Source organism: Pristis pectinata, chromosome 2 (genome assembly GCF_009764475.1).
Source record: "Pristis pectinata isolate sPriPec2 chromosome 2, sPriPec2.1.pri, whole genome shotgun sequence".
NCBI lineage: Eukaryota > Metazoa > Chordata > Chondrichthyes > Rhinopristiformes > Pristidae > Pristis > Pristis pectinata.
In genome coordinates this window covers 117,335,629-117,361,177 of record NC_067406.1, presented here as the reverse complement: position 1 = coordinate 117,361,177, position 25,549 = coordinate 117,335,629, and the positions used below count along the sequence as shown (strand labels likewise).

Genomic DNA, 25,549 nt, shown 5'->3' with positions numbered 1-25,549 from the left:
CAGTGACACTTGCTGTGTCACAAAACAAAACAACAAAACAACATGTGTGAATTCAATGACATCCAAACCGCCCCCCCCACAATCATTGGGAAAATTTGAAATCCTAGCAAAACCATATGAGCTCTTCAACTAACCATTTCTGGCAAGAGAATGAAATGGAGTCCTCTCTCTTTGAATAGAGGTCCTCAGCAATCTCTCTTTCGTAATGTTGTATGTCAATCTGTGAGGTATTACAAACATCTCAGGCTCCAGCCTGGAGTATAAAAGTTTATTGCCGTGATCACCTTAACCCTTCTTGGCAGTATAGTCCTCCTTCTGCTCTGAGGTTACATTTGTGGCAACATCTAGGAACAGATTTCATTGAGGACGTCTTCATCGAAGTGCAGATATATCACTCACTGTTCTTTGTTAGATTCAGGCACGAGAATCGCTCCCTGAAAATCAGAACTTGTCACTTATGTATCCTGAAGGAAATACTAAACGCTTGTGGAATTGCAGCAACAGTCAAAAGGAATTAAGCAGCGAATGACCTAAAAGTAGATGATGATCTCTTTAAATGACAATGGTGCAGCTGAATGTACATTCAGCCCATGAAGTTAAGAGAACGGATTGGCTAAGGTGTCAAATCAGGGTTCCATGCTGACCGATGATCTCCCTGATAGGATCAGCTCAGGCATTCTCAGATACAAAAGCCTGAAAGCACGTACTGCCAGGCTCAAGGACAACTTCTATCCTGCTTTATAAGACTATTGAATGGACCTCTTGTACGATAAGATGGACTCTTGACCTTACAATCTACCTTGTCATGGCCTTGCACCTTATTGTCTGCCTGCACTGCACTTTCTCTGTAACTGTAACACTATATTCTGCATTCTGTTATTGCTTTTCCCCTGCACTACCTTGATGTATTGATGAGGTGAAATGATCTGTATGGATGGCATGCAAAACAAAGTTTTTCACTGTACCTTGGTACATGCAACATAAACCAGTTGCCAAGTTACTATCTGCACCCCAACACCCTCACCAAAATTGTGTCCAATGCAATTCACTGTATGTGGCATCTGAATGCTCTCAGGATACTCTTTGTGCCTAAAATAAGTGGATAGTAATAGTCTCCAATTTTGCCTCCTAAGAGCTTAAGAGTAAAATACATTTAAAACTGAGCCCATCAATTCTGAAAATAAGATTATTTAGGGATTATAATTTCAATTTCTAAATTCTACAATGGTAATATCAGAGTTTCCCTCCTTGACATAGTGATGTCTTTTCTACTGCATTAATCATAAAATTCCATGTCCACTTGCACTTGCAAAGATGAGTGGTATGAGGATACAATGGACACTAGTTGCCTTAGTTCACCAAAATTAGCATTTTAATAAGCAAATTGGTACTATTAGGAAGCACAATGCAAAATTTATCTCAAAAACACGTTGCTCCCAAGATATTAGAATAAAACACAGTTGAATCTTAAAAAAATATTAAGAGTTAGCAATACATTTTTTCTCTATGTCAAGATATAAGCCAACAGACCAATAAAAATGAACTGAAGACTCTTGCAAATTTCTATGGATGTACAGTGGAGAGCATTCTGACTGGTTGCATCACCACCTGGTATGGAGGCTCCAAAATGCAGGATTGAAAGAGGCTGCAGAGGGTTGTAGACTCAGCCAGCTCCATCACGGGCACTACCCTCCCCACCACTGAGGACATCTTTAGGAGGTGATGCTTTAGAAAAATGGTGCCTCATAAAAGTAGCATCCATCATTAAGGATGCTCACCAATTTTTATGTCTTTATGTCTTGCACTGTACTGCTACTGCAAAACAACAAATCTCACAACATATGTCAGTGATAATAAATCTACTTCTGATAATAAAACGAATGTACATAAAATAAGTGCTCTTCTGTTTAAAATAACCTGATTTTCCAGGGTAGACTTTTATCTTCTCTGATTTGTACACACACACCGCATGGATACCACTATGGAAACTGCCCAGTTTTCATTCCATTGATTCAAATTGCATTGAAAAAATTCAGGTAGGTTCTTTAACAGCCGGGCAATGATTTCTGTCAGATTAACATGCGGGTATTGAGGGCAAAAATCTATACCCACGTGCCAGTTTATGTTTTATGGATTTTTGGACACCCAGAGGTGCCGATTACAGCATCAGGGTTGAGAGGTAAACAGAACACTCCTTACTAGGATAATGTGGTGTCAGGGCAAATGGTTCTCTGGCTGGAGTTGAAGGATGAGAAAATACAATTATTTAAGAAATATTTCATTGAGTGTCAACCTGAACAAGGTAGCTCAAGCCAGGTGTAACAAAGGCATGGCTTTGTGGTTTCAGGTTCAAAAGAATGTACACATACAAACTTTAAACAATAGCCCAGTATTTCTTTTAACATCTGAGGGAACATCTGGGAGCCTGGATTTCCTTTTCATACATAGCATTGAAGAAAACTGTCTGCATATGAGGGCATGTTTGTCTTCACCTATTATGCTTAGAAATGAAAGCAGCACATTTTCACAGGCTAAAGAGCTGTTATTTATTAAACATGCCCATACTGGAATAATCTGGAAGCTTTCACTGTTTTACTTTTCTATTTGTGTATAAATGTAAACATAATGTACGTGTGGCTTTAGACGAAAATATCTACCAAACCTACTGGTTCCACCTGTGGCTTAAACCAAAGGCTTGGGTCACTTGGCGGCCTAACCACAGGACACAAGGAAGAATACTAATAAAGGGGGGTTGAACTATTCAGTCTTTCACACTGGTGGAGATCACAGGCTACACAAACTTTGTGGATTAAGGTCAAACAATAGGTGGCCAAAAACTGCTTTCATGGGCACTGAACCCTCCCTCAGCTCATGTAAACCATTATGTTTGTTCAGCTTTACATTTGTGACTCTGTGGAGTACTGAGGGCAGGAAGAGGACTAAGGATCAAGGCAGACAGGCATCTCAGTTTCCATTCCTAGCCACAAAATAACTTAATAAACATTTATTCTACAATGGTCAGAACGATGGCAGACATCCCACATTGACCTTAAAGGATGGAAATATAAAAATCCATCCTTCAGTGTCCCAACAACATCCTGTCCAAAAACTAAAAAGGCTCCAAATTTGTCCCTTCTTAAGTAATGATCTAGTCGCCATCCCATATGTAAACAGAAACATTTCTTCATTTTGTCTTTAAATAAATTGCTGTGGTGTATTTACTATATCATCACAGGGAGATATAAATCCCTAAATGAATAAAAAAGCAGCAATTTATATAATTATGTATATTTCATAACATAATCAGTCCATCTAGTCTGTGCCAGCTCTAAGTGCATTGCCATCAATCCCATTCACTTCCAACTAATCTATTTTCTCTCACATGCCCATCAGCTTCCCTGGATTCTCCTGCCTCCTGCCCCCCTCCCTTACACTATGAACAATCTACAGTAATCAATTAACCTACCAGCATGTCTTTGGGATGTGGGAGGAAACCAGACTACAAGGCGGATAGCCACATACACACAGGGAGAGCCTCCACACAGTCAGCACCTCCACACAGTCAGCATTGGAGGTCAGAATCGAACTTGGGTTGCTAGAGCTGTGAAGCAATGGTGCTATCTCCAGCATCGCCTGAAACACTTAATCACTTCCATCATGAATGTTGCAAAGTGCCCCAATGAATTATAGCACACCCCACTGTAAAAAATTTAATACCAATCACAAAGGTAAATCTCATCATGAATTATCTACAAATTAGAAGAATTATGTAGATTAGCTATTGCAGTGTCTGCCACTAATTGTGTGAAGGTATTGGTCCTTCGATAATACCATGAGGCAGCATATGTAGCAATATGCTAGCGCTCTGAAATTCTGAGAAATTACCGGATTTAAATTAATTCAGTTACATTGCCCAAAAGTATATATTCTTAGGAGAAGAGAAGAATATCACAGTAAGAAAAATAGGTAGAGCAAATAGAAACTCAATGACTCTGATAATTCCAACATTTTACTTAAATACACAAAATAAAAAATAAACAGCTTCCACACTTGATTGAACTGTTTACTGATGTCAGTGGTGTCAGAATCAGGCTGCTCTAATTTCCATTTAGAGGGTTAGGGATGAATTTGGTGGTGATGAGAGTGCAGAAGTCAGCTGGAGGACTTGTAACTGATCATTGATCAAGGAATTCTGAAACAAATTGAATGAAACTGGCTCATCTGCCATAGCCTGCTGATTGACCTTAAGATATGTATTCTATGTAAACTCATGCATAAAGAATGACCACTTGGTAGAGCTTTCATGGGACAGATCCCAGCACAAGGAGGGGCAGTGGCAGTCAGAATGTTGACTGACAATTAGCTTTTGCTCCAACAAACAGTTGATCCATGGTTCATTGTCATCTGTTCATTTGAATTGAGTTTGGAAGCTAGAGTAAATTGGAGCAAGAACAAGGCCATGTTCTTTGGTGGGTTCATTACTGATCCTTTGTATCCTTCACAACTAGTCCTGATAAACAGAAGGTGCTGAACTTTGGCTCAAGAGTCTCCAGTTCTGTACCAAAAATTGGGAAGAATGAATCAACAAAATCAAAGAGAAGCTTGTTACATGGGTGAAATACTTTCTCACCAAAACCAGCAGGAATGTTGTCATAATATACAAAATAACTGTGATGTTGCTCTACATGGCCCAAGTCTGGCCAGTTCCCCATTATGCTGCCATGACAATGAACCCACAAGGTCACAAGGTTTTCATTTTGTCTGTAGAATAATGAGAGGAAGAGCTTCAGCTGTACCCTCACCAGAGCTTCACCATGCTGACCTTGATTGCTACTTTGTGTAAGGATGTCTCAGGAAGTATGTGGAGCTCCAGAACACAAACACCAAATATTACTATGTGCCAAGTTTCTACCTTTCCTTCGCTGTGGGAAAGACCATGCTAACTGAGCAGAGGCTGTACATTCCAATGTGCAGCACTGCATCTTCCCACCTTTCCAGGCGCCAACGACCCAGGATCAATTCCTGCTGCTGTAAGGAGTTTTTAGGTTCTCTCCATGTCTGCATGGGTTTCCTCCGGGTGCTCCGGTTTCCTCCCACATTCCAAAGACGCACGGGTTAGGAGCTGTGGGCATGCTATGTTGGGGCCAGAAGAGCGGCGACACTTGCGGGCTGCCCCCAGCACATTCTCAGTAACGCAAAAAGACGCATTTCACTGTGTGTTTCGATGTACATGTGACTAATAAATAAATATCTTATCTAAAGTCCTGAGAGGAATGGAGTGAATGAACCCAACTGACCATTTCCCTAACCATGCAATCAACACCATTTGGCAAAATGCCTTGCAACTGAAACTGTCCAACAAGCACCAGGATGTAGCCTGGATTGTGGAGAAGGCACTTCCCTGCAACCTGAGCAAAACACTTGAAACCTCAGTATCACTATGGGCTGCCTCAAGACTGTGAAGGGAACTAGACCATCATACACCTTTCTGCTGGAGTGTCCATTACATTAAAGATATGAAGAAAGGTACATTGATATCTGTGCTGGTTTGTGTCCAACAACTCAACAACCAGGCCCTGCAGACTGCTCCCTACAACGTGCACTGAGATAGACACCAATTGCTGCTCCAAGGGCAAAATACTGCAGATGTTGGAAGTCACAAATAAAAGCTCAAAATGCTGGTAATACTTCACAGGTTAAGGATCAATTGTGGAGAAAGAAACAGTTTTAACATTTCAAGTCGATGACCTTTCATCAGAGTTTACCCGAAATGTTTACTGTTTCTCCTTCCACGGATGTGGTCTGACCTACTGAACATATCCAATAATTTATTTTTTTTACATCAATTTATGTTGGCTGACTATCAATGCAGTGACAGAAGCTCTGTGGTTCTGTCCAAAATCTTCTGGTCTTTCAGTAGAAGGAATAATTCACAGCTGAGAGGTGCCAACTAGCAAATTCCTAGGCCCAGGAATACATGTTACGGGGTCCACTCAAGCAATGCATAAAGGACCTATGGGTGAAGGCCACCTCCACCAAACCTTGTGTGCACACAGCGATGTGATGTGAGGTTTTGTAGAGCAATTGCACTTTTGTTTTACATTGAATAGTGAGAGTGATTGTAAAAACATCAATGTAGACAATTCCTACAAAATGAAGGAACTCATTTTGATTAAAAAAAAGGTTAATAATTATTTTAACAAGATCATAAAATCTATAGAGTCACATTATAATACAGCATGGAAACATGCCCTTCGGCCCATCTTGTTCATGCGACCCTGGTGTCCACCAAGCTAGTCCCATCTATGAGAAGCTAAACATCAGTACAGTCCACCAATAATATTACCCCACCTATTAAATATTTGTTGTTCTTTATCTAGCTTTTCTGATAGTCACATATAAATATGCATCCTGCTCATGAAACTTGCAGTATGTAGACAATGGCATAATACTAATCTGAACACTTCATTCCTGAAAATAAATATATTTTGTCCTCAGTACGTGACAATAATAAACCAATTTAACCACTTTCCACTCAATCACAGCAATAAAACCGTTACTACTTCTGACTTTTAAATTCTTCCTCAACAACATGATGTAGGAATAAATTTTACTTATTAGTCATATGATATCCTTGCCAGATCACTTAATAATGATCAGTGGTATATACTTTGGAACTCTGCTATGGTTTCTAATTTACAAAGCATTTCCTTTGATATAGTTCTGTTATTTCTTTCCAGTAGGAAATCAGGAGAATCTGTTTTTACTAAATTAATCTGGATCAATATCTCCGAATAGGATAAAGGGCCAAAACAACTGACAATGCATTTTGGAGCAATAGGCCATCATGGAGATAACCGAACACCACTGATGAAGTGGTGCCAAGAAAAGCCTACATTGAAGTTGTAAAGTGTGGCTAAATATTTAATTATAGTTGTTCTGAAATTCTGTAATATTTCATCAGAAGGTTGGATACAATTCTCCTCTTTATTCCAAAGTGAGTTTACACTGCATTGTAATTACAGATTATATTGCACTGAACTCTGACATATTATATGGTCTGATATTGGAGTTAATTACTCTGTTTGGATGAATTCCAGGAGATTCCTTCATATAATTCATACCTCCAATTGTCCAGTCACTTTTCTGCTGTCATCACTTGATACATCTGGACCAAGCTTTTGAAAGCATCTTCGGGTATTTTAAGGTTGTCAAAACAGTATTCTAGAAACATAGAAAACCTACAGCACAATTCAGGCCCTTCGGCCCACAGAGCTATGCCAAACATGTTCCTACCTTAGAAATGACTAGGCTTACCTATAGCCCTCTATTTTTCTCAGCTCCATGTACCTATCCAAAAGTTTCATAAAAGACCCTATCGTTTCCACATCTTTTCTTGAAATGAATGCAGTCTTTGAAATAAAAAAGGACACTTTGACCTATCATTTTCAAGGTGGAACTGTTAAAATTGGTCACTACACTTACCACTCATCTATGAGGGTGAATAGGATTTCTTGTTTAATACAACATGGAAAGCTGTCAGTCATGGTTCAGTTGAAAGTGCTCTTATCTCTCAGTAAGAAGATTGTGGGTTTATATCCCACCATAGAAAGACAATACAAAAATCTAGGTTCTCACTCTAGTGAGACATTAACTTCAGGTTTCCACTTTTCACTTAGTTGACACTATTCTGGAAATGATGTTTTCATACTTCATGAACATTTCATTTTCATATCACTACTTGAGGGAGCTGTGCATAAACTGGTTGCTGCATTTTCTACAATACAACAGCACCTGTACTTCAAAATGTACTTAATCGAGTGTTTTAGGATTTCCAGAGGTCATAAAAGACACAATATTGATTTAAATGTTTCCTTCCATTCAATAATCAGAAAACTGGAGGAACTTACTTTCTTTCAATTGGTGAGCCAAAGCTATATGTGAAAGGTTTGACTTTTAATATCAAGCAAGTGCTTTGATCAGTTAATAGCAAGAGCAGTCTCTTCCTGGAGTATTTATTCCATGAATGGAAGCAGTCCTCTATGTTTCTATGTTTGAGCTTGGACTGCTTCTTTCAGCAGGTGTTCTGGACATGGAAGGATCCTGTCCTCAGCTAATGGAGTTATACATTACTGCCAGATAGATACTTCTGGCAATGGTATCCAGGGCAAAAGGGGAGTTTTGTGCCACTGAGATTGCTATGTTTACTGGTTTTTCTCCAATATCAAGAGCACCATTGAAAGCAAACCTGTAAAGTAAACAGAGTATGAGATTTGAACCTAAGCATGCCAGCACAGGGAGGCTACCTTGAGAATGGTGCAAGACGACATTCTTATCTAAAAAGTAACCATAGACACCACTCCCTGTGATCAAAGCTAATATCTGTAAGTCAACAACTCCAAAACATCCTTCTGTGGTTTCAATTGTTGAGTAACTGATTGCAAGCTATTCTTCATCCTTATACCAGAGACATAATATGCAAATAAATGTCCACTCAGACTATGCTGCTTGCATGTTTCCTGCAAACATCTTATATCTTGCATGACTTAAGTCTTTAAACAGTCTTTACAAGTAACATTATCAGCATCTTAACGTTTTATCAGCACTTGAATAGTCTTTCTCTAGACATAGTATTTACACCATTGTTGTCAAAATTGAATCATTTATGGAACTTGCCACGGAAATGATCCAACATCATTGTCTACATCCATCTCTACTGTTTTTTTTTAATACTTTGCAAAATCAAATGGATATTTTTTTCATCAAGGGTTTGCCTTGTGTCTCCAGCAATTATCCAATAAGTCTCTTGGACATAACCATGAGCAACTCTGGAGAAAAATCCTTCACACTTTCAAAAGCAAGATGCTTCATTAATTTTCCTTGGTTGGTTTCATTTATTATTTAAATATTGGTGATAGGTAAAAGCACAATATGACAATCTGAATTATCTAGTTTGCAAAAAAGGGCTGAATTGCAGGTTTGGGAACAGGTAAGAAAGGAATTAAAAAGCAGCAGTGATTTGGAAAGATGTACCCATCTTGCCAGTTTCCACATTTAACAAGAGTGTATCACGCAACCTCCTCAAGAGATCAGTTGGTAAATTCAATGCATTAATTGCTTTTAATTAGGACCATATTAATATGGGTGGATGTTTAATTTACTAGCGAAATTAAAGTACACAGAGATTGGAGGTACCTGGATAACTCACTGTAAATCTGTCAATAAGTACTGCAACCTTGCATATGTGTTCTTGAGTGTTTCTGTGAAAGGTTTCATTCAGTGGACTTGTGGTGAGAGCCGACTTTGTAAACATTGGAGCTAATGCTGTAAACTTTGGAGCTTAGTTCCTAAACTCTGGAAGTTACTTTGTGTGATCTGCACTTTAGAACTCCAAACTGTCGTATCAGTTTGGGTAGCGCTTATGCTGTTTTACTTGGGTAGCAGATGGACGCAGTGGGACTAGCACAGTAGAAGCAGGTGTCATAAGAATTACAACAGGCTACTTCTTAATTTCCTCCAGCTGCACAGAGGGTAGGGGATCACAGCATAAAGTCTACATGCAGCGTATAAGCTTCAGGTCCAAACACACATATCTCAGGAGGCTTAGGGTCTCGGTCAGCTGGCGTTAGACATTTGCAGTCTAATGGTACAGGAACTGTTGTCATGGACTGGCGCCTGTGCACCTCAATAGCTAAATCCTGGAAAAAACACTCATTGCTAGTAACATTATTGCACACTCTGTGAACTTTGCAAGCTGTTTGAGCAGCCTGCAGTCAGTTTTAAAACTGCCCAGGTCTCCTGATATCAGCAGAATGTCTATCCTTTCAGGTTTTGAGGAAAGTAACAACCAATTGGTGCATGTATGGTGATAGGAATGCATCCGACACACCATCTTGAATTGTGACTGGAAGTGCGCTGTCCAATTACACAACTTTCATCCTCGCCAAATGCTTTCCTTCCTGCAAGAGAATCAGATGTCTTTCCAAGCTCAAGTACTGAAGGTACTGCGTTAATCTCATCCACAACAGGCAGCTGTGGAAGAGCAACAAGCACAGGCTAGGAAATATCTGCTCAACCCAACAGACTCTTTGCTTGTTCCTGTACCGTCTGTAGAATTCAGGGAGATAATTCTGATGATGGTAGGGCGAGTAATCACTCAGTAACATCATACATGGCACAGAGATATAATTTATTGCCAGCAATCAGAATTTCCTGGCGTAAGTGGATCCAATAGTAGTTTATGCAGGATCTCATTGCCTTTTCCACAAATCCTTTGAAATATGATTGTGACCATTTCAGAGTCAAATCATGCTATTCTGGAAATTCAAATGGGCACTTCTGGTTATGATTCAATGCTGCTCACCTGCCACAATTTCTTAAAGAGTTGTACGTGGGGTAATGAGATCCCCTGTGCCGCTCCCTTTTTTGGAGCACTGCAGGATGGATTAAACCAATTTGTCTCACTGGGCACTCCTGGGACAACTTCACTGTGTGTTGCTTGATCCTCTGAGGTGTCCTTAACTTTAACGCTTGGGACCCTGCCACATGTGGTTCTCAATCCTCTAATCATATCCCTCTGATCTCCCTCTACCATCCCCTCTTTCCAGAACCCCTACCTGCCACCACAACCTCTTGGCCAGTTACCGAATTCCCACGTGTCCTCTCCCAGCTCTGATCATGCTTGATGATGCCACATGTCTCCCACTATCTCCTGAATGCACACTTCCTCATACCACTGCTATAACCACAGATGAAACCCATTAGGGGGCACTAAGTTTTCTTGGTCAGAAACTTTGATAGTGAAATGAAATTGTGGACAGGAATATAGTACAGCTACTAACTATGCACATAGGTCCTTCTACTAACTATGTCTGTGTTGACCATGTTGACCATGATGCCAATTTTAACTATACATTTGCCTGCACATGATCTATATCCCCCCATTCCCTGCCTGTTCATGTGCCTCTTAAACACTGCAGTCGTGTCTGCTTCTACCACCTCCCCTGGTAGGGCGCTCCAGGCACCTACCACTTTGTGTACAAAAAAGCTTGCTTTGTAAATCTCCCTTAAACTTTCCCCCTCTCACCTTAAACCAGTCCTCTAGTATTTGGCATTTCCATACTGGAAAAAGACTCTATCTACCCCATCTATGCCTCTCATCATTTTATTGACTTTATCAGGTCACTCCTCAGCCTCCAACCCTCCAGAGAAAACAATCCAAGTTTGTGCAACCTCTCCTTATAGCTAATACTCTCTAAATTCAAGCAACATCCTGGTGAACTTCTTCTCCACCCTCTCCAAAGCCTCCACATCCTACCTGTAATGCAGGGATCAGAACTGCACAGAATATTCCGAATGTGGCCTAACCAAAATTTTATATAGCCTCAACATGACTTCCCTCCTTTTATGCTCAATGCCCTGACTGATGAAGGTCAATATACTGCATGCCTTCTTTACCACCCTATCTACTTGTGTTGCTACTTTCAGGAAGCTATGGACTTGCACCTCAAGATCCCTCTGTACATCAATGCTCCTTAGGGTCCTGCCATTTACTGTATACCTTCCTCTTGAAGTTGACCTCCCAAAGTGCAACACCTCACACTTGTCCAGATTAAACTCCATCTGCAATTTCTCTGTCCATATTTCCAGTTGGTCTATATCCTGCTGAATTCTTTGACAACCTTCTTCACTATCCACAGCTCTACCAATGTTTGTGTCCATCTGCAAATTTATTAATCAGCCCACCTACAATTTCATCCAAATTTATATATCACAAACAACAGAAGCATTACATCAATGGAATAACAAATAAAGCTGTTCATTAATCAAATATTAATGCACTTCAGTTTGTTTGGACATGTGACTTCACTATCACTCCTGTGGATTAATTGGCAATTAGCATTTATAATTCAAGTTCATTATTGTTACATTGATGCTTTTAACCAATGGGATGATTTTTTGACAGCGCAGACTAATTTTTCCTGCAACATATGCCAGAATAACAATGGTTTCAGTGACTGCTAATGGCTGCCTTCCAATCTTTATGTGTACTTCAATGAAGTGCAAACAATCATCTATCTGATTGAAATGTGCTTTGCCACAATTTGAAAAAAATACTGCAAGTTCAGAAAATCACAAATATTCAAACTCATCGTTTCACAAGCTGAATTGTATATTAAATTGGGTTCATTGCAAAGCTGGAAATGTAAAGAGTCTTGTCTCCAAAAACAGCTCCTCTGTCTTAATCAGCTGAAGATTTATGATAACAGGTATTAATTGAAATTGCTTTGTGTAAATGAGGGCTTTGATAAACGACAATCATCTCCTTCGGCACATTCACCCAATGTCCCATTCTATGAGCCCGAGTAATAAAATGCATCTCATGTCAGAGCAAAAGGTGTTTGTTGCAGTCACGCATTACCTGGATGCCTTCTATTAAAGCAAGAGAAAATGATTTTCTGCACACTTTAAAATGATATGCTTTGAGACAAGATTTAGGTGTGAGGTTCATTCCTCCTTATCTTTGAATAGCACAATCAGATGCATTCCAAAAAGCAGAATAAAAACAGCATGATTCCCTCTGGATGATCTCATTCAGAAACAGATTCAGTCTCTGGATTTAAATAGGGCAACAGAGAAAACCGTGGAGGAAAAGGCTGCACAGACAATTATCATTTACACTAACCTATGTCACCTTTCATGGTATGCAGAACACATTATGTGTACATGTGTAGACTGCAGCTTCTGTTCTCTGCAATGTATCACTACTGTAGTTCCTATTTGTGGATTGTATTTTGGTGCTTTTTCATTGGTTACGCTTTGGTCCCTGTTTGAATCTGACTTTCAACCTTAGCGTGGATTGTGTCCATCTCCTTTTTATAAACTGAACAAAAAACACTTTCAAATTATTAGGTTCTTCATCCCAGTGGCTCTTTTGATATCCTCATTTCAAGTTGCTTCTAGTAATCCTGTTTACAAACAGATGAACAAAAATGAACTTCTCTCATATTGCATCTTTATCTCTGCTTGATATCTACTCTTCAAGTTTTGGTTGAGATTTTGCAAAATTCCCTAGTGAGGATGATGAATGAAATATAAAGCAGGGTTAGTAAAAGCTGTTTATTCTGTAGCAAACAGAACTATTGTTTTTCAGACAATGAGGTAAAAAAATCGCACTGGTGATGTTGATGTCACTTGGGTGAGTTTTAGGCCATAAAATAATGCTAGCGCATAAAAAAATAAAAAAAGATAAGGGATTAAATTTCCCACCCAGTACTGTAACACCCAGAAGTTTCCCTAATCTTGATTAAACTGATTTTCAATTTCATAGCAACATATTTTTCCCCCCTGAGCTGTGCAAAGTAATTTCTGAGCCAAGCTATGGGGATATCAAGGATTTGGAGAAGGTGCAATGCAGATTTTCTGGAATGGCAGAAAGAGATGAAAGACAGGTTATGCAGTGAGATTCGAGAAAATATGATCTACCTCCAGAGTAAAGAAAAGATTAGATGCTCAAAATAATGATGGTTTTTACAGAGTAATTAAGGAAACACTGTTCCCACTGGCAGTAGAATCAGTATTCAGATTTAATTTAATTGGATCCCGATTAAAGGTTATCGATTCGAAATGTTAACTGTTTTTCTCTCCACACTTACTGCATGACCTGATGATTATTACTGGTATTTTCTGTTTTTACTCAAAGTAGTTGTTATAGGAACACAAGGCAATATGCAGAAAAAAATCTTACAAAGTGGAATCAACTCTGGATTGTACTGCATGAAATGGCAGTGGAAGCAGGTGCAACAACAACTTTCAAAAGGGAATTAGATAAATATTTGAAATGGAAAACAAATTGCAGTCCTTTAGAGAAACAACAGCTTGCTCAAAGAACTAGCACAGGTACAAAGGGTCAAATTGCCTCCCCCTGTGCTGCATTGTTGGGTAATTCTATGAGATGAATTTGATATGCATTTTTGGTAATCTGACCCAGTAATTTCCAGGCCACAGTTTATAGATAGCTTAAACTGGGATTTATACTTATGTGTCATGATAAAATACTAAAAGTACTATTTGATTAAAAGGCCTATCAAAACATTTCCCTAGCTCACAAATAATAGTTCTGTTCAAGAAATATGTACATTTCTATAACACTCATCACATTGCTCAAAATACCCTAATTTCTGGACATATGGTGACTTATTTTATAAGTTTAGTTACCATTGTTACAAACACTGCAGTCAACCTGCAGAGAGCAAGTTCCTATAAACAGCAATGAGATGAAAGACCAATTAAACTGATTTTTGGCCGTGTTGACTGAGGAAGGAATGTCGGCCAGGAAGCTTTATGAATTCGCAGCTTATCTTTGAACGGTGACAAGTAACCTTCACGCTGAGCAGAGAGAATTCAAACTGAACATCTCAAGGTGGAAATTCAACAAGTTGCATGCATCAAATGTGCAACATAGAACACTGAATTCAATGAAACTTTGAAAGTGAAACTCAATGTGTGTTTGCTGCAGTGGTACAGTCACATGGCCTGACAGCACCAGAGACCTGGGTTCAATCCTGTCTTCGAGTGCTGTCTATGGGTTCTTTCTGTGTACTCCAGTTTAATTCCACATCCCAAAGACATATGAATTGGGTAGGTTAATTGGCCACTGTAAGTTGCCTCTGGTGTGTAGGTGAATGATAGAATCTGAGGGGGGAGTTGATGAGAATGTGGGGAGAATTATAAAAAAAAATGTAATTAATGTTGGATTAGCATAAATAGAAGGTTGATGGTTGGCATAGACTCAGTTAGCCGAAGGACTTGTTTCCATGCTGTATCTCTCTTTGATTTGATGACTAATATTGTGTATTTTCCACATGCGAAAGAGGTTACATTTCCAATCTATTCATCCAGGAGGTGGGACCTTTCAGTGGTGCATCACTTCCTCAATACCGCATTCGAGAGTCATTCTTGTCAAATTGTAAAGCAGAGGTGAGAATATACCAACAGATCCAAAGTGATCAAGTCTCCCAATCTAAATACTACTCTGGCTTTCTCTTTCAGAAGTTGATTTATTTGTTGTGCATTTCATAAAGCAAGACTCATCCCTGGTCCCAAGGAAAATAATGTCAGTGAAAGAGTTATTGTCTCAATAAAATCTGAATCCATGATGGGAATAAATGAGTTGGACCTTGCAAGACCATAATGAAATTTAACTTGTGGTTTCCACTGCAGCAAAGCAATTTTCACATCTGTTTTGCATAACATGAATGCTGCAAACCACAAAAAAGATGGAAATCAAGAAAATTTAAACAAAAATGGAAAAAATAGACAATGAGAAAAACAAACTATTCAAATACAACCAAAATTTGGCACAGTGGTTTGTGCATAATTCTTTTGGGTGGGTTAAAGAAGTAATTTCAGATTTTATCAGAACAATCTGTTTGTTGTTAAAGAACTCAGAAATTGTTAGTCAGTTGATTAATAAGTTACAAACTGAATGAAATCAACAGATCTGTAGAAAAGAAACCTGATGTGCAGTAACTGTGTGAAAGCAATTTTCTCCTGGATAAACATGCATGCAGAAACCAGATTAATTGGATGTTTCGCCCCATAAAATTACAATAGCTATAAAATGGCCAATTTTTGCTTCAGTTTTACATGCGTCAGATGAATTATCAATAAACACATCAACGTTTGTTATGTAGTATTTATGGTTGAATAAATAAAATATATTTTCCAAGATATATAAATAAATCTAATTCATTAAACATACGAGTAAATGATTGTGAAGATCAAAACACAAACATCCTTTTTAATGAAAGGAATATCAGAAGTAGGAGTACAGCAAAATTTTGTTCTTGGAAAGAATATTCTGTGCTGCTTTTAGCAAAGCTTCTCCTAATTCCAAAGGTATAACAGAAAAGTAGAGACAGGAAGAGAAGCATGTGATGGCGGTAAGCCTACCTGCATTTACTTTAATGCAAGGAACCTCACAGGTAAGATAGGTGAGCTGAAAGTGTGGATCAGAACATGGGATTATGATATTGTTAGTCCTGGAAATGTGGTTGAGGGAAGGGCAGAACTGGCAGCCAAATGTTCCTGGGTAAAGAAGTTTCAGGAGTGACAGAGTTGGGTGCAAAAGTGGAGGGGGTGTTGCAGTGCTGATCAGGGAGAGCATTATGGCAGTACTCAGAGAGGATATCCTGCAGGGATCAGCCAATGAGGCTATATATAGGTAGAATTTTGGAATAAGAAAGGGGCAGTCACTTTGATGGGGTTATACTGAAGGATTCCCAATGGTCAGCAGAAATTAGAAGAAAAGATGCGTTGGCAGATTGCAGAAAGGTGTAAAAGCAATAGGCTTGTAGTAGTAGTGGATTTTATCTTTCCCAACATTAACTGGGATTGCCTTAGTGCAAAGGACATAGATGGCGAGAAATTCATAAAATGCATTCAAGAGGGTTTTCTGCAGCTGTATGTAGAGAGTCCTACTAGGGAGGGGGCTGTACCTGACCTCATCTTAGGGAGTGAGGAAAGGCAAGCAATTGAAACATCTGTGGAAGAACCCTTTGGGAACAGTGACCATAGTTCGGTAAACATCAAGGTTGTCATGGGAAAAGATACAGCTGGTCCTCGAGTTAGCACCCCAAATTGGAGGAAGGCAGATTTTGATAGTGTGGGACAGGACCTGCAAGCATCTGCTGGAGGGAAAACAACGTCCGATAAATGGGAGGCGTTTAAAAATGACATAGTAAGATTTCAGAGTCAGCAAGTCCCTACAAGGGTAAGAAGCAAAGGTGGTAGGTTTAGGGAACCTCCATTAACAAAGAAGATTGAAGGTTTGATCAGGGAAAAGAAGGTAATGCATGTCAGGTACAGGAAATCAGTATTAAATGAGTCACTTTCAGTTTATGGGCGATATAGGAGAAAACTAAAGAAAATGTGAAAATGTAAAGAGAAAACTAAAATGTCTCACAAATCTGCTTGCATTTTTGTGTGGAGGTAACTAAACGTATTGATGAAGTCAGAGCATTAGACGAGTTTGACATGGACTTTAGTAAGGCTTTTCATGTGATCCACACAGTAGACTGGTCCAGAAGGTAGACACAAGGGATCAAAGGCATCTTGGCAAAGTGGATCCAAAGTTGGAGTCAGAGGGTAGTAGTGGATGGGTGTTTTTTCCTATTGGAATTTTGTAACAAGTGGAGAACAGCAGGGATCAGAGCCGGAACCTTTGTTGTCTGTAATATATATAAATGACTTGGATGAGAATATGTGATATGGTTCGTAATTTTGCAAATAACACGGAAATTTGTGGAGTCATTGATGGAGAAGGTGGTTGTCCAAGGATCAACTGGAAAGTCAGGCGGAGCAACGGCAGATGGAATTTAATCCAGACAAGTGTAAGGTAATGCATATTGGGAAGTCAAATTTTGCTAGGACGTACAGAGTAAATGGCAGGGATGTTTCGAGTATTGATGCACAGACAGACCTTGGAGTGCAAGTCTATAGCTCCCTGAATGTAGTGACACAGGTAGATAAAGTAGTGAAGAAAGCACTTGGTATAGTAGCCTACATAAGCTGAGGCATTGAATATAAGAGGCGGGACAATTTGTTGCAGCTGTACAAAACACTGGTTAGATCACATATGAGTATTGTGTACAGTTCTGGTCGCCACACTACAGGATGGATGTGGTAGCAATAGAGAAAGTGCAGAAAAAATTCATCAGGATGCTGGCTGGAATGGAGGGCTCTGGTTATAAGGAGAGATTGGATGGGCTGGGTTTATTCTCACTGGAATGTAGGAGCTCAGGGGTGAGCTTTGAGGGCATAGATAGGACAGATAGTTAGAATCTTTTTCCCAGGGCAGGGGAGCCTAGAACTAGAGGGGACAGGTTTAAGGTGAGAGGGGAGACATTTAAAGGAGATCTGAGGGGTAAGTTTTTCCACACAGAAGGTGAATATCTAGAACAAGCTGACAGAGGAGGTGGTGGAGACAGATACAATTACAACATTTAAATGGCATTTGGACAGCTACTTGGATAGGAAATGTGCTGAAGGATATGGGCCTAACGTGGGCAAATGGGATTTGTGTAGTTAGGTATCACAATCGGCTTGGATGAGATGGGCTGAAAGGGCCCATTTCTGTGCTGTATGATTCTATAATTCTATAAGTATCAGGAACAGCTCAAACAGGCTTAACTCAATCCCTTTGACTTTGTTGATTAGCACAAATGCATAATTCTCAAGTGATCTCAGGAGTCAATATCTTTGCACACATAAGCCACAGGAATCTCCTAGCTGAAAGTACTCAGGACAACATTTTCTACATGAAGACAAGTAGGCAAGGGCCTTTAATACAGGTAGATTGGGCCAAATCTTACTGAGTTGGTCCAGCTGCCCAGAATTGTCTTCTGCAGTCTCCCACTCTCTACCCACATAGTCCAGACGTGAGGGGTCTAGTTTAATCGCCTGACAGTTCTCAGACTTCAGTTGTGTGGCCTGATAATGGCTGAGTCTCCAAAAATGCATTGAGGAAGGCCTGCCCTCAAAACTTTCAATAGCTGGCACAGCACTGCCTCGTCTTCGCTGACTGTAGAGGTCGTGAGGGATTTTTAAATAGTTTTTTAAAAATATCCCAACACATTACAAAACCATTAAAATTATGAAGAAATAATAAAAAAAACACTAAAAATAGGTACAACTACTAAAATGCATCAGGGATTAAAAACATTAAACTAAGCAGATAAGCAGATATAATTAAATTAAAGGAATTACTGTGTTTGGTATCCTTGGCCCTACAACCCTATTAAGAAATAACTGGATCAGATCTAACTTGCTACAGGATCCTGGACGCGATTATCCAGATGTCCTTACGGAGTCCAACAATCAAATGTAAGAAAGGAATGTACATCATCTGCCATAGAGTAAGTTCAGGTCTTCCACTTCTGACAACACATTTGCTGCTGTTTCAAAGGCCAAGTATTTACTGTTCTGTTTAGAACCATTGGCATTTGCTCACAGTATCTGGTCTTTCATTTTCATTCTCCTGCCACAAATGTGGTCTTCTATTATTAGATTTCAGTAGGAATTTGGTGAAAACGTGCCTTTTTGTAGTCCTCCAGCATACTTGTCATGTACAACAGAATGAAGGACTGGAGAAGTTGATGATAATAGGAAGAAAGATAGAGGAAAAAACATGAAGGGTGAAATTAAAGGAATAATTTCAATGAGTGCATTGATGCAGTGTCCATGGAGCGGTGCACCCAATAAAGTAAAACCACCGAAATTGAAGATCATTCAAGTACAGACTTTCCTGGTTGGTGAATCATGAGTTTAGGAATTTAAAACAGCCAGGAAATTGTGTGATATGATGATGATGATATCTTTATTGGTTACATGCACATCAAAACGCACAGTGAAATGCATCTTTTGCGTAGAGTGTTCTGGGGCAGCCCGCAAGTGTTGCCACGCTTCTGGCGCCAACACCGCATGCCCACAACTTCCTAACCTGTACGTCTTTGGAATGTGGGAGGAAACTGGAGCACCCAGAGGAAACCCACGCAGACACGGGGAGAACGTACAAACTCCTTACAGACAGTGGCGGGAATTGAACTCAGGTCGCTGGCGCTGTAATTGCGTTACACTAACTGCTACACTACCATGCCTGCCCGACTTTTATTTTCTTTTTGTGATATTGCAGACCTCAGGGCTTGCTAACATAAATATTTTTGAAAAGATACTTAATATTAACACACAAAAAATTTAGAATTTTTCAAAACAGGAAAACATCATTGCCCCCAAAAAACGGGATCACATCCCATTTTCCTACAATTACTCCTTGTCATTTATCTCTTCAAAATTACATCTAATTGAAACCATCTCTGCTGGCTAATTTAACAACCTGTCCTAGCAGATTCTCCTCCCTTGCTGGTAAAAATCCCACCTGAACTTGCATCTAATTCCTAACATTTTTAATGATATCGGAATGCTTGATCATAATGAATAACTTGCTTGGATCATATTCACCAATTCCTTCAAGTATTTGCAAATAACCTTTAATGCTTATTGGTATTCTTTGAAATGCCTTTGTTTGAACTGGTGACTTTATTGAAACTTCTAACTTTGAGTTACTCCATCTAACCATGTAAGCTTAGGATGGATACATTCCCAATGATATATGCCTGAAGGAAACCTGGTTAAGGCCTTGCATATGTACAGTCAGGTTAATTGAAATCTATAAGACTGATGGGATCAAAAACTCCCATCAACCAGATTGTTCCAATTGGGTAATACACATTCTCAATTTAAGGAAAAAAAGTAAAAACAAATGAATTATACACAACATTACTATTTAAATTAAGAATTCATTATAAAATTAACAAACTGTTACATTATCTTCTATTCATCTTCATACAGATACAACAAGACCTACTGAGTGTATCCAGCATTTTTTGCTGTATTGGTTTTCAAGCATCTAACTGTATTAGTTATAGCCACTTGGGCGATGGAAATTTGCCCTTACAGAATTCACAAATCACTACTCAAAAATCTGAGATAAGGAGTGAAATTCACTCTCATGGAATTTTTGTGTAAAAACACCAATCTTTTTTTCAACTCGCGCTTCCTAACACATGCGCAGCTGAGGTAGCCTCGCACTACAAAAAATGGCAATAAGGACCATTTTCTAGGAATGTAATAGCCCTGTAATGGGGTGGGGGTGGGGGTGGGGTGGGTGGCCTGTATTTATTATAGAACAGTAGTATGAATCTGTGTACTTTTGAATGGCAAGACTTCCATTTTGATACTGCATCATAGTTTACATTAATCACAGCAAAGTACATGCTCCAACTTACACTCTTGCATCAGAAGAGAGTTGGTTTATGCAAAACCCAAAAGCTGTTTGTATCCTTTCAGCTGAAACTCTGCAAAAGTAAGAAATGACCAGTGCGACTTGGCTATGTGCAGTACTGCTTTCAACAACTATGATTAAATTCGTAACAAGGAACATCCGTTCCTATTTTTCTGGTAATAGGGTTTTTTTCTGCTCTAACTTAAAGACGCCCTTCCTCCAGCATTCTCTCTATGCCTACTTAGTCACCTTTTACCACTGTAGCTCTCCTCTTACAGAATTTTATTATCCAGTATTCAGCAGAAGATTCAATCCTAACTGAGTTCATTGTTACTCTGTTCAATTTAAGCACATTGCCCCACAAACAAAGACATATGACTGCTGAGCCCTTGTGCTAACCTGTTGAACTGCCACTTTTTTTTTAACAAGTTGCTAAACATCCACGGTGTAAGCACAGTACATCTAAGTAGTTTAATACATACTGCAATGCAAACGTGGAGAAAGTGCTTATTCAGCTGAATTTTGCAGGCAGCAGCGAGGCAATAGTGCTGTCTGCAGACTTTGATGAAAGCTGCTCACAAAGATTTAGCCATCTCTGTGACGTGGATTTCTCTTTATCTGAATCGACTGCAGTGAGGGTCAGTTCATTAAGATCTCTGGCATCCAGCAAGTGGGTGATATCATCAAGCTGCCTGAGCAGTCAATCATATTAAGGAATTATCACAGACAGCAAAGCAGGAAGAAAAAAAGTGCATTTCATTTATTTTAATGTATGGTACCTCAGCTTCTACCTTAATCATCTGTGTTCTGGTCCTTATCTAGCAGTCTGTAAAATGTTTAAAAGGTTTATTAAAAATTTCAGTCTATTGTATGCAAAGGTTTTCTTTTTACTTTGGCCTTTGTTGGTTGCTAGATCATTAAAATATCAATATTCAAATCTATTCCCCCTTGGAATAGGAACTATGGTCAGACTTTGCAGTAAAAATGAGGGCAAAATTATCAGAGTTTGCCGATACTACACGGTGAGATTGACGACAACTTCAGAATTTCATGCATGTCTAATTTAATGCAGAAATTCTAGTTGACGTGAGTGGTTCCTCTTTTGTTGCTTGAAGCTATTAAATTTTGAAAAGTTTAACTGAGGGAATTACAATCCACATGCATGAAATCTGGTAAGCAATAATTAGCAGAGTTTGGTAGGCAATATTTTATGCTATATAATAATGACAGACCTCGTGCAACAAAATGGAACATCCACAGGGGACCTTACAGCAAGAGAAATTTATAAGTACATCAAGTGATTTGTCTCAATTCCATTGGAGAAGGTTGCAAACAATGGGGTCTGTAGAGGAGGAGTCACTAACATGAACCAGGATTCCTGCACTAAATTATGTAAGCATGAAACTTTGCAGCTGTTGCTAGTTTCATGGATGTATAGCAGAAAACACTGATAGTTTTGCCATCATTATTACTGGAAAGTCTGGCCACTGTTTACTCTCCCAAGGGCAAATAGATTTGAAGACTGATCTTCTAAACTACTGGCAACCAACAAAGCCAAAAGTAAAAAAGAAACCTTTGGTCACTGCACAATGTATTGCAATTGAACTTGGAGAGTAACCGTAGAAACTGGTGCCAACAACAACAAATAACAGTGGAAAATTGTGGTGAGTGGGTCTGCCCTAACTCATCCAAAGACTAATAAAGAGGGATGGCATACATCCAGTAATAGTGCTGGGCACACTGATGTCAGATTTATAGCCTGTATCAGACACAGTGAATAACTCCTGTCCTTTCATATTACTCAGACAATAAAACTTCTAGATAACTTCAAAATACTACTAGCTGGTGCGCTAGCATGATAGTTAACCATCACAAGATATCCATCTTCGGAACCTTTCTGAATTAAATCACCAAATGACTGCCAATTAAATTAAATGAGAGGAATTCCGTGTTTATGAACTTAAACTCACTAGGAATTTGATCTGAACTGTTTAACTTTATTATAAGAACTTATTAAAGAGAAAAAACGCATGCAAATTATCAAGATAGAACTGGGATGCAAGACTATCAGATTTGCAAAACCCATGAACTTAAATCTGCACTCAAAAAACTTTATTGGTTCTTACCTCAGCGCCAGAGTATTTCTGGGTCCTGGTCACCAGATAATCCAAACTTATGTTATCACTGATTGGCATGGAACGAAACTGCAGCTTGAAGATCTCTGCTCGAGTGGCTGTATCGGGCAATGGTACGTATATAATACGGTCAATCCGTCCTGGACGCATCAAAGCCTGCAAGAAATTAGAGAATCGTTCATACTCCTTCATGCAACATTGACTAGAGTTTGGCTCTTCCTCTGGCAAATACAACACAGTGCCACATCGAGCCTCACAGCTCACATCCTTAATTTGAGGAAAGTGAGCGTATCTCAAGGTGGATCCTGCAGTAGTTCTCTAATTAGAATTGGGAGGCAGGATGTGGAAGTATTGACAACGTTTTGCTGTTCAGTGATTCCCTTTGTAAGGTGCACTTCCAAAGATTTTCAGTGATCAGGGTCTCAGTTGAAAACTATGTTTTCCATGTTCAAAACTGTCCAGGTTCATTCATGGAGGAAAATAGATGGAAGGAGGGAGACTGAAAGCAGGAAATTACAGACTACTTGACTTAAAAGTTGTCACAGAGAAAATGTTAGAAGCTGTTATTGAAGCCAGGGCACTTAAAATTTAGATTATCAGGCATAGTCCACATGCTTGGTTGAAAGGGAAATCATTTTTGACCATTTTATTATCGTTCTTTGAAGAAGTAACATGAGCTGTGGATGAAGGGGACTGATCGATCTACTGTACTTATATTTCCAGAACACATTTCATAAGATGTCACATCAAAAACAATTGAAGAAAGTAAAATCTTATGGAGTAGGAGGTAACATACTGGTGTGGATAGAAGATTGGCTGGCTAACAGAAAGCAGGGAGCAGGAGTATATAGTTTTTTTTAACTGGTTGGCAAAATATAATAAGTAGTGTGCCATAGGGATAGGTGCAGGAGCCTCAACTTTTTAGTTTATATAAATAACTTGAATCAAGACACCAAAGGTATGGCTGCTAAGTTTGCTGATGATACAAAGATAAGTGGGAAAGAAAGTTGTGAAAAGGATATTAGGAGACTACAAAAAGATATACATAAGGTAGGTTGTGAATGGGCAAAGAACTGGCAAATAGAGTATAATGTGTGAAAATGTGACATTGTTTATTCTGGCAGGGAAAATAAAAAAGAACATTACCTACATGGTGAGAGGTTGCAGAATCAGGATGTTCTGTGCAAGATTCACAAAAAGCTAGTATGCAGGCTCTGGTAACTAGGTAAACTAGCAGGATTCTTTATTGGGGGAATTAAATACAAAAGTAGAATTATGTTTCAGTTATAAAGGGTACAGGTGATACCGCATCTCAAATACCTTGTACAGTTTTGGTCATCTTATTAAAATAAGGACATAAATATATTGGAAACATGCAAATGCAGGTTTAGTAAACTAATGCCTGGAAAGGAAGGGTGGGCACAGGAGAGTGGTGATTGTCTTGTATCTGCTGGAGTTTAGAAGACTAAGAGGTGACTTGATTGAACAGATTTCTTCGTGAGGGGTCTTGGCAGGGTGGATGTGGTCAGGATATTTTTTTCATGTGGGAGAATCTAGAACTAGGAAGTCACTACTTAAAAATAAGACAGAAATGTGACCATTTTTTCTCTCAGAGAGTGATCGCCTTCCTCAAAGGGTAGCAGAAGTAGAGCCTTTGAATGTTTTGAAGCAAAGGTAGATAGATAATTGATATGCAAGGGGGTGAAAAATTATTACAAGTAGATTGGAATGCAGAATTGAGATTATAATCTGATCAACCACAATCTTATTAAACAACAGAGCAGTTTTGAGGGGTATGAGCTCTTATTTTGTGCATCAGCCTTTTATGCCTTCTGAAAATCCAAAGACATCACATCTACAGGTTTCACTCAATCGACTCTGTTACATCCTCGAGACACACATCTCGGACTTGTGTGCTTGTGGGGAAAGGCAGAAGCCAGAAACGAGCTGGAGGTCAGCTGCCAGCGCTTCCGAGATTGCCAACTCTACTGCTGGACTCATTACTGAGGTTGATGGCGGTGAGGTGTTGTGCTGTAGGGAGGGTATGGATGCGATTTGCATTCTAGCCTCACTTTACACCAGTAACTACTAATTTTTGCAAAAAGATGAGTCCTTGCTTTTACTTAAATGTTTTAAATTACCTGTTTATATTTTTGTTTTCAATTAAATTTTATTAAAAAAACAATAATTTTGATTTTATAATTATTTAAATCTCTGAATAGTTTTTAAAATATCCCTATCAGATACAGTTAAAAAGATTAAAGACAATGGTAGCCAGCAGGCCTGCTCCACTTCACCGACACCTGTCAGGTGTGAAACCAGTTTATTCAGCCCTCTGGATCCCAAAGAAAGGAGGGGCAGGAATTGTGGGTGGCAAGCTAGACTCTTGTTTTCAGCAGAGGAAAGGATTAAAGGGGAAAATTAAGATTATTAAATTGCAGACAAAGCATAAATATGTGAAAGAAAAATCAACAAATGTCAATGGGGAGAGAAATAATTAACATTTCAGGTCAGTGACCTTTCAATAATTATTTCAGTTTGATTCGCTTAGAACCATAGAACAATACGGCAC

General features: G+C 39.1%; 1 protein-coding gene across 3 annotated transcripts in view; it reads right to left on the bottom strand.

Annotated features, from left to right (window-relative positions):
• spata5 (spermatogenesis associated 5) overlaps nucleotides 1–25,549 on the bottom strand; it is a 289,862-nt gene that overhangs the window by 51,414 nt on the left and 212,899 nt on the right. For 2 of the 3 annotated variants that reach the window (XM_052044104.1, XM_052044117.1), the window contains one exon: nucleotides 22,969–23,133. In XM_052044104.1, coding sequence (XP_051900064.1) covers nucleotides 22,969–23,133 — 165 coding nt within the window. Of the gene's footprint in view, nucleotides 1–22,968; nucleotides 23,134–25,549 lie in introns of those variants that run through there. The other variant, XR_007958670.1, reaches the window with a different exon arrangement.